Here is a 10,787-nt window from a genome sequence, read left to right as displayed (position 1 = left end):
AGTTGATGTTTACCCCCTTTCTAACACATGTACTTTTCTGTCGTATTCTATCAAACACTATAGATGACTAAGAAAGCCAGGATTTTAGTACTTTTAGTACGTTTCAATTTGCAGTATGAACCAATTACAGATTATGTTGTCAATATCACGTGCGGTTTATATAAAGCTTCCCTAAAGAAAATGATGTACACATAAAACGGAGACGTTGCACCATAAGTGATTGGGGATTGATTGACACCCCCCCCCCCCCCTGACCCCCCCCCCCCCCACACACACACAATCCTACTTACTTTATTTTCATAACAAACTTTTTTTTCATTTACAAATAGAAAAAAACCCAAAAAACACTGAACATACTTATCTGCGAGCGTTAAAGGGACTTGGTTGTAGCCATTTTTAGGCTATATTTACTTTCCTACGAAAAAGAGCTTTATATAAAGGTATAGGGAAATACCCAAATCATAAAACTAAAATATTCCGGGGTTTTTTTGTACTACATGTAAATATTAGTTAATTATGCCCAATAATATCATATGTCAAAGTTTAAGGTGGGTGTGATGGTTCATTTATTGACCACCTAGCCTCCTTTATACAATATAACGCGAAAATGAAAATAGTTCTATAGCAGAAACAATATAAAACAAACAGTTGACGGCGAGCAAATTTCCTCAATTTTTTCAGTCTTCTGCAACATAGAGAATTTAGGCAACTTAAAATCATTATTGCTTAAGATTCTCCCAGCTGTTTTTTTTTAAATATAAATTAGTAAAAATAAAAAGGTCTAGGAAAAAAATTATAAGAAAGAAGTCGAACACAGTATGTTCCAAAATATATGTTCATTATAAAAGCAAAATCCTGTTTAAAGCTGCTTGGTCCGATTTTCTATCAAAATTTATGCACGCTTTTAAACGATGGCTATGCTTAGTATATGTATAATACTAGACATTGCAGTAGTTAAACCCATCAATTATGCCAAATTTACATGAAGAAAAATACGTACAAAATTTGCTAACAAAACAAACGACATTAAAAGGTACCGCGTTATTTCGCCTCATGTTAAATTTCACCCCTGACGACGAGACGGGTATGGTTGTATTACGACTTTGACATCGCTTAAAATAAAGGTCAAAATGATCTGACAAATTACAATAAACATGTGTACATTTTGTTCGCTAATATTTCCAAAGTCTGCTTTCTTTACAATCGATGCATAGCATGCGGGTTGAATAACCCCAATCATTCGGGGGACGAAACCAAGCGGTTTCCTTTTCTAAACATTCCCGTGATGCATTTTGATTTGTTTTTTCGTTTGCCCAAAGAGAAATCATTTTTATTTACTTTGAATATTTCTAACTTTGAAAGAAGACTGATTCTGCTGGTGTAAATAGGAGAAAGTCCATAACTTTCTAAGATAAATGATTTGTATGGAAAAAATTTTGATACTGTAATTACAAAAAAATCGGATCAAGCAGCTTTAATTAACTCATGAATGCCTAGCGTTTGTGCAAGATTTCATATGCATGTATATTATTTATATATATGTTATAGAGTGTAGAGCGGATATGATGCCCCTGTATGTAGATATGAGGAACGGGAGGTAACTCTAATTAATTTACGCCGTAAACCGTCCTATGGCACACGCCATGTTTTATAGAGTGGGTAGATAGATCTGAGCACGGTATGTACTCATCTTTACATTTCTCAGCCAACTTCCATCGTACATCGATAGTTGTTCATGAAGTTGTGTTGAATATATATATTAGCAATATTTGTAACATACTTGTAACTGTCTGAATATTTATTTCTAAACCTACTTTCGCTTTGAATGTTATATACACTGACTCAACCAAAAAAAGGGGGGAGGGGGGAGTGGTATGATGCTACACCTGGGATTTGACTGAGCAAAAAGAAGGCTCCCTTCTTCTTTTTTGTTGTTGCTCAGATTCAGTAAAAATCCCTGTGATTTTGAATTAAACTCGTCATCGAATTTTTATGACGCAGATGATATTTTACATGTAGTTTAGGCCAACTGTTTCATTGATTTACTATGAAGTGCGGTTGCTTTAGCGTAGCAATATTTGTTATGCAACAAAAACATAGAAGAGGAGTGAGTAACTCGGTCGCACAATAAAAAGAACAACAATACGCGACTGTTTATCTTGTTTCTAAAATGAATATTTTTGTTTATATCTTAGTCATACATGTACAAAATTAGTCTTAAGCTTCATATGTTTTTTTTTTCGTAGATTAACTATGGATCCCCATAGCAGTGCCCAGGATGTACACCGATGTGACCTTTGTGAGACCGCCATAGTACACAGCTATTGTGACTTTTGTCATGTCAACCTATGCAAGCCCTGCATTGGAGATCACATCTCAGATGGATATCATAAACATATCATTGTCCCTTTCCAGGAACGAAGATCAACCCTCATTTATCCGAAATGTGAAACACATCCACACAAAATGTGCGAATTGCAGTGCAAAGATTGTAATAACATTTCGATTTGTTCCTTTTGTACTGCATCTGAACAACACAGGGGGCATATTTTCGTACAAATATCAACTGTGTACAAGGCACAGAAAGAGACTATTGAAAAGGATACAGAAGAGTTAGTAAACACTTTATGTCCTACATATGAGGAAATTGCACGCGACTTGGAAAATCAGCTTGCCAACCTGGATGGAGGATATGAGAAACTTACATCAGCTATGTCCAAACAAGGAGAGCAATGGCACAGAGAAATCGACATCGTTATCAAAAAAATGAAAACTGAAATAAGCGAGATTAAAGTAAAACACAGAGACATTTTACAGAAACATTTGAATGAAATAAAACAGATACAGTCCCTCATAAAGCAAACGCTAAGTGCCATAAACGAAATAGAGAAATCTACCGAAGTATCTCCAACCATTGCATACAGTTCTAAAATCAGAGAATTCAGCAAGCTTCCACCCAAGATTCAGGTATCACTGCCAACATTTATTCCAAAACCAATAGACCGTGAAAAGTTGTATAGTTTGTTTGGACAGATAACCCCATTATCTACTGCAACAGAAGAAAATGTCTATTCACTTATCCAATCCAAAACTTCAGTCAAAGAAATACTGGATGAACCAGAGATTGTTGCCACAATACAGACTGGGTATGAACAACTACGCAGTGTTACCTGTCTAAATGATGGTAGTATATGGACGAGCGGAAAGACCAATGATATCAAATGCTTCAACAGTAAAGGGTCACTCCTCCAGACAGTCAAACAAAAATCAGGTAAATTTCCTGGTGATATAGCTGTAGACAGTAATGGGGATCTACTGTATACTAGTGGGATATCATGGACAGTGTATAAAGTAAAGAATGTACAGACTGAAGAGTTGATCAGATTACAGGGGTGGAGGCCTTGTAAGCTGTGTGTCACCTCTACTGGTGATCTCCTGGTTACCATGTTCAGTGATGATAAAACTCAATCCAAAGTTGTCCGTTACTCGGGATCTACAGAAAAACAAACCATTCAATTTGATGATGAAGGTAAACCTCTGTACTCGTGGAATGATAAAATAAAATACATCACAGAGAACAGAAACCATGACATCTGTGTAGCTGACCGTGAGGCTCGTGCAGTAGTGGTGGTTAATCAGGACGGGAAACTCAGATGGAGATACACCAGTCATCCCTCAGTTACCAAGAACAAACCATTTAAACCCTATGGTATTACAACAGACAGCCAGAGTCGTATCCTGACAGCAGACAGTGACAACCATTGTATCCACATTCTGGATCAGAATGGACAGTTTCTCTGTTACATTGATAACTGTGATCTGGAGTATCCAATTGGTTTATTTGTGGACAACAATGACAATCTGTTTGTGTGTGAATATTTCAAAGGTAATGTTAAGAAAATCAAATATTTGAAATAGACACTGTCGTTTGTGACAATGATATCAGTTAAAAATGCTTAAATTTTTTTAACTATTCAGTAACATACAGTACGAGTTTTATATCGTGATACTTACATAGAAAAAAATTTGATCATGCTTTATCAATTAAATAAAATGTGGCTGTGGGTTGTGAACTAGTCGTTTCATTCGGGGATGATTTTTACCACTTAATAAATTCAACAGTCCTAGGTTGTTTTGAATTAACAATAGATAGGTATAAATTTGATAAAATGTGTGTTTTAGGTATTTTTTTGGCATTTAGAAAAAATTATGAGAAATTTCATCAAAGGATAGTGTAATTAAAAAGGGGTGCAGACCAGGGGATCAATATTGTGAAGAGGAGGAGGTGGGTGCGGGTGCGGGGGCGGTGGCGGGTTTTATCCACAAGCCCCGATCGGCGATGATAAGCTAACAAATTTTAAACTGTCATCATTTTGGACATCGAGTAAGAGTTGTTTCCTTTCTAAAAGGTATAACTAAATTATATTTATATAAACATGCATTTTCATACAGTGTTATTTGAATTGAAAAAAAAAATGATAAAAACTGCATTATTGTTGTGCTTTTAAAACAAACTAACTTTATAGGAACATGCATTTAATTTTAATAAATTGCTTAAAAATGATTAAAGAAATACAGGCGAACACAGCTAAAGTCTACCTGTGCTCCTTTAGAGGGCCTTTTGAATGGCTATAATAATTAGCTGTTTGATTTGACAAGTAGCCGTTCGGAGAATGAACCCCAACGTCATACGTACACTATTTACTCGTGGTGCTTGCAAATCGCCTATAAACAAGATTTTTATAAAAAGTTAATTATGAAAAAAAAATTCCCATTAGGATAAAAGATCGACTGTTTCTTAAAAATTTAATCATAGATTTTAGTACCCTCGTTCTAAAAACCAAAATCAAACAAAATTAATATATTTTATGCCAAAAAGATGGAAGGCAAAGAAGAAAAAACAGAACGAAAAGGAACTCATAATGAAGTAGAGTATAAAGAAAAGGCATAGGATTTTCCAATCACTTCGACCTGCAAGCGTGCTAAGATAGATGCATACACATTTTCGGAGTAAGGAGAAGAAAAATTAAATATACGCACAAAACGATATATTCATCTAAATCAAACTACAAAATCTCTAACACATCCTACCGGAGAAAGTTGTTGTTTGCGGGAGTATAATAATTTTCGTTTCATTTTTAAAATATTGATTATCATCTCATATGATAATTAAAAGTTTATAAAACTGGTCCCATATTTGTATCAAAATCATTATACCAGAAAAGAATTAAATTTGTAGACTTTTATTTTGACTTCGATTTTTAAAAGAAATGAAGGGTACATATGTAGATGATGTTACACTTTTAATAATAAAATTTTAAAAAAGCAAAGAAATTGAATATGGCTTTAGTGAACAATATTGCAAAATTATTTAAAGATATTACACTGGCCAGGAATTAAATTATAAGATGTTAATTAATTTTCTAATTTCTCTAAAATTAGATTTTTTGCGCAGACATTTTCCTAGATTTCAGAGAAGTTTTCAATATTTTATGGTATTAGACACCACAGGTAAATTTTGTTTTTAAAAACGTATTCTTTAGTTTAGCTAGTCTTATCACCAGAACAGCAATAAAAGAACTAGAGCAAAGCTCGTTGCAAAGCAACGAGTGGGTCTTCCGTTAATGTCAGAAGTAAAGCTGGAAGTTCCTGTCAGAAGCAGAGCTCTTAAACCAACAACAAGAGTAACGAAAATAAAAAGATGAAAAAATCGAATTATTCCTGGTACGACTTAACAAAATACGAATGATTTTAAGTACGACTTAACAAAAACATTTCCGATTTCAAGAACGACTTAACAAAAAAAATCCGAATGTGTTCAAGTACGACTTAACAATTATTTTTGGTACGAGTTAATTTTACTTTGAATATTTCGCTATTTTTTAAACCAAGGAAGCAGAATCAAAATTTCCGGAAAAATCAATTTTTAAACCCCGATATCTCTGTTATGCATCGTCCGATTTTAAAACGGCTTTCAGTGTTAGATTCAGCTTAAAAAGCTCTACAAAACACATATTCGTTTTTGATTTGATCAGTAAATTCATTTTTTCGAAAAATTTGTTTCACTTCCGGTTTCGACCGGAAGTGACAAAATAATTTTTTCTGTACATTTGCCATAAGTCAATCCGCAGATTTACAATCACAGAAAATTTCAAGTCTTTATAAACAACCGTTTACGAGAAAAGTGCTGGACAAAATCACTTTTTGAAAAATTTTAAAATGATGTAACTAGAAACCGGAAGTGACTTAATGACTAAAAGTTTGAAGGCTTCAAGGGACAAGAAATTAAAATAATCCCTGAAAATTTCTTGCAAATTGGTTGAATAGTTTTTGAGATATAAAGCAAAAAAGAAGTCAGAAGGAAAAACAAGAAGAATAATAATAATAAACTAGAGCAAAGCTCGTTGCAAAGCAACGAGTGGGTCTTCCGTTAATGTCGGAAGTAAAGCTGGAAGTTCCTGTAAGAAGCACAGCTCTTAAACTAATTACAAGAGTAACTTAAATAAAAAGATGAAAAAATCAAATATTCTTGGTACGACTTAACAAAATACGAATGATTTTAAGTACGACTAATCAAAAACCTTTGCGATTTTAAGAACGACTTATAAAAAAAAATCGAATGTGTTCAAGTACGACTTAACAATTATTTTTGGTACGAGTTAATTTTACATTGAACATAACGCTATTTTTTAAACCAAGGACGCGGAATTAAAATTTCCGGAAAAATCAATTTTTAAACCCCGATATCTCAGTAATGCATCAACCGATTTTCAATCGGATTTCAGTTTCGTATTGAGCGTAACCAACTCTACAAATCTCGTGAACATTTGAAATTAAAACGAAAAATTCGAAAATTCGAAAATTTTAAAACACTTCCGGTTTGGACCGGAAGTGACGGAAACTAAATTCCAGCCTTATGTCCAAATAAAAACGATCAATGCTTCAACACAGAAAATTCCAAGTCTCTATCTTGAAGCATTTTTGAAGAACGCCCTGGACAAAATCACTTTTTTAAAATTTAAAAATTGACGTAACGTAAAAACGGAAGTGACGTTGTAGTTAAAAATTTCACACCTTTAAGGGACAGTGATACTTCATAATCCTTGAAAATTTCATGTGAATCCGTTGAAAACTTTTTGAGATATTAAGCTTTAAAAAAGTCAGAAAAATAAAGAAAAAGAATAATAATAATAATAATAACTAGAGCAAAGCTCGTTGCAAAGCAACGAGTGGGTCTTCCGTTAATGTCGGAAGTAAAGCTGGAAGTTCCTGTAAGAAGCAGAGCTCTTGAACCAATAACAAGAGTAACTAAAATAAAAAGATAAAAAAATCGAATTATTCCTGGTATGACTTAACAAAATCCGAATGATTTTAAGTACGACTTAACAAAAACCTTCCTGATTTCAAGAACGACTTAACAAAAAAATCCGAATGTGTTCAAGTACGACTAAACAATTATTTTGGGTACGAGTTAACTTGACTTTGAACATTACGCTATTTTTTAAAACAAAAGACGCGGAATCAAAATTTCCGGAAAAATCAATTTTTAAACCCCGATATCTCTTTAATGCACTGTCCGGTTTTAAAACGGATTTCAGTGTTAGATTCAGCTTGATAAGCCTTATAAAACACATATTCATTTTTGATTTGATCAGAAAATTCATTTTTTCGAAAAATTTGTTTCACTTCCGGTTTTGACCGGAAGTGACGGATTTTTAGTTCCAGCCTTATTGCACATGGAAATTGCCAAATTCATAACCACAGAAAATTTCATGACTCTATTTTAAAGCGTTTTTGAGAAATGTCGCGGACAAAATGACTTTTTTAAAAGTTTAAAAATGCCGTAACGTAAAACCGGAAGTGACGTTGTTATGAAAACTTTAACATCTTTGAGGCATTATAATTGCACATAATCCCTGAAAGTTTCCTTTAGATATGTTGAAAACTTTTTGAGTTATGAAGCCGAAAAGGAGTCAGAAAAAAAGAAAAAGAAAAAAAACTAGAGCAAAGCTCGTTGCAAAACAACGAGTGGGTCTTCCGTTAATGTCGGAAGTAAAGCTGAAAGTTTCTGTAAGAAGCAGAGCTCTTTAACCAAAAACAAGAGTAACTAAAAAAAGAAGATAATAAAAATCGAATTATTCCTGGTACGACTTAACAAAATACGAATTTTTTTTAGTACGACTTACCAAAAACCTTTCCGATTTCAAGAACAACTTAACAAAAAAAATCCGAATGTGTTCAAGTACGACTTAACAATTATTTTTGGTACGAGTTAATTTTACTTTGAACATTACGCTATTTTTTAAACCAAGGAAGCGGAATCAAAATTTCCGGAAAAATCAATTTTTAAACCCCGATATCTCTCTTATGCATCGTCCGATTTTAAAACGGCTTTCAGTGTTAGATTCAGATATAAACGCTCTACAAAACGCATATTCGTTTTTGATTTGATCAGAAAATTCATTTTTTCGAAAAATTTGTTTTACTTCCAGTTTCGACCGGAAGTGATGGATTTTCATTTCGAGCCTTATTACAGAGGAAAAGCGACCAAATCATAACCCTTGAAAATTTCAAGCTTCTATCTTAAAGCGTTTTTGAGAAACGCTGCGGACAAAATGACTTTTTGAAAATTTTAAAAATGACGTAACGTAAAAACGAAAGTGACGTTGTCAAAAACACTTTAACATCTCTGAGCGATATTAGTTTCACATTATCTCTGAAAATTTCATTAAAATCGGTTGGAAACTTTTTGAGTTATAAAGCCGAGAAGGAGTCAGAAAAAAAAAGAAAAAGTATAATAATAACTAGAGCAAAGCTCGTTGCAAAGCAACGAGTGGGTCTTCCGTTAATGTCAGAAGTAAAGCTGGAAGTTCCTGTAAGAAGCAGAGCTCTTAAACCAATAACAAGAGTAATAAAAAGAAAAAGATGAAAAAAATCGAATTATTCCTGGTACGACTTAACAAAATCCGAATGATTTTAGGTACGAATTAACAAAAACCTTTTTGATTTTAAGAACGACTTAACAAAAAAATCCGAATGTGTTTAAGTACGACTTAACAATTATTTTTGGTACGAGTTAACTTTACGATTAACATTATGCTATTTTTTAAACCAAGGACGCGGAATCAAAATTTCCGGAAAAATCAATTTTTAAACCCCGATATCTCTGTAATGCATCGTCCGATTTTAAAACGGCTTTCAGTGTTAGATTCAGCTTAATAAGCTCTACAAAATACATATTCATTTTTGATTTGATCAGAAAATTCATTTTTTCGAAAAATTTGTTTCACTTCCGGTTTCGACCGGAAGTGACAGATTTTCATTTCGAGCCTTATTACAGAGGTAAATCGACCAAATCATAACCATTGAAAATTTCAAGCCTCTATCTTAAAGCGTTTTTGAGAAAAGTCCGGGACAAAATGACTTTTTGAAATTTTTAAAAATGACGTCACGTCAAAACCAAGGTGACGTTCTCTTTAAAACTTTTACATTTTTGAGGGACGCCAACTTGCAAACATCTCTGAAAATTTCATCAAAATCGGTTAAAAACTTTTTGAGTTATGAAGCAAAAAAGGAGTCAGAAGAAAAGAAAAAGAATAATAATAATAATAAAAAGAAACAATAGAATAACAAGAGGGTCTTCCGTTGGAAACGGAAGACCCTAATAAAAAGAAACCGAAGAATAACAAGAGGGTCTTCCGTTGAAAACGGAAGACCCTAATAATAATAACTAGAGCAAAGCTCGTTGCAAAGCAACGAGTGGGTCTTCCGTTAATGTCGGAAGTAAAGCTGGAGGTTCCTGTAAGAAGCAGAGCTCTTCAACCAATAACAAGAGTAACTAAAATATAAAAGATGAAAAAAATCGAATTATTCCTGGTACGACTTAACAAAATCAGAATGATTTTAAGTACGACTTAACAAACACCTTTCCGATTTCAAGACCGACTTAACAAAAAAAATCCGAATGGGTTCACGTACGACTTAACAATAATTTTTGGTACAGTTAATTTTATTTTAAACATTACGCTATTTTTTAAACCAAGGACGCGGAATCAAAATTTCCGGAAAAATCAATTTTTAAACCCCGATATCTCTGTAATGCATCGTCCGATTTTAAAACGGGTTTCGGTTTTAAATTAAACTAAATAAAGGCTTCTTTGCTGCTTTATGATTAATATCAAATTATTGGTCAGAAAAGAGTTATTATGAATAGACTTAGTAGCCCTTCTGGCCCCTAATTTGAGGGGTCAGCCCCTTTTTCTTGATATCAAATAAAAGGTCTCGCTAATATAAACATATTTTGTTCTAACAAGTGTTCATGAATTGTAAACCGTTCTCGAAATACCTGTACAAATGCGTTTTATGGGCCGACCCTTTAACCCCTTACCGGGGCCACTAACAACAAAATTTTTGATATCATATTGTTAAGAACATTATTTTGAAGAACTTTTGTTCTACATTGCTTTTAAAAATATTTCTCCTTTTTCAGATATTAATGATCAGAGTTTTGAGTTCTGGCCCCTTGAAACCCCTAATTACGTAATATATGACTTAGGTATGGTAATGTATAGATGAACAGCTGTACAATGAACATTTTTGCTTCTATAATTAATAACAAAATATTGTTCAGTAAAGAGTTATTGTAAGAAGACATTAGAGCCCTCTTGGCCCTTAATTTGAGGGGCCAGCCCCTTTTTCTTGACATCAAATGAAAGGTCTTGTAAATATAAACATATTTTGTTTAACAAGTGTAAACAAAATGTTTACCGTTCTTAAGATATCTGTAC

General features: G+C 33.3%; 1 protein-coding gene across 1 annotated transcript; it reads left to right on the top strand.

Annotated features, from left to right (window-relative positions):
• The first annotated feature begins 1,619 nt into the window (after positions 1-1,619).
• Positions 1,620-4,256, top strand: LOC128160328 (uncharacterized). The gene is made up of 2 exons (XM_052823631.1): positions 1,620-1,678; positions 2,247-4,256. Exon 2 carries the CDS (start codon positions 2,254-2,256, stop codon positions 3,916-3,918), a length of 1,665 nt encoding a protein of 554 aa, XP_052679591.1. The 5' UTR covers positions 1,620-1,678; positions 2,247-2,253; the 3' UTR covers positions 3,919-4,256.
• The last annotated feature ends 6,531 nt before the right edge of the window (positions 4,257-10,787 follow it).

Source organism: Crassostrea angulata, chromosome 8, assembly GCF_025612915.1.
Source record: "Crassostrea angulata isolate pt1a10 chromosome 8, ASM2561291v2, whole genome shotgun sequence".
NCBI classification, from domain to species: Eukaryota; Metazoa; Mollusca; class Bivalvia; order Ostreida; family Ostreidae; genus Magallana; species Magallana angulata.
The sequence above is the reverse complement of the archived record's forward strand: the minus strand, read 5'-3'. Positions and strand labels throughout refer to the sequence as shown.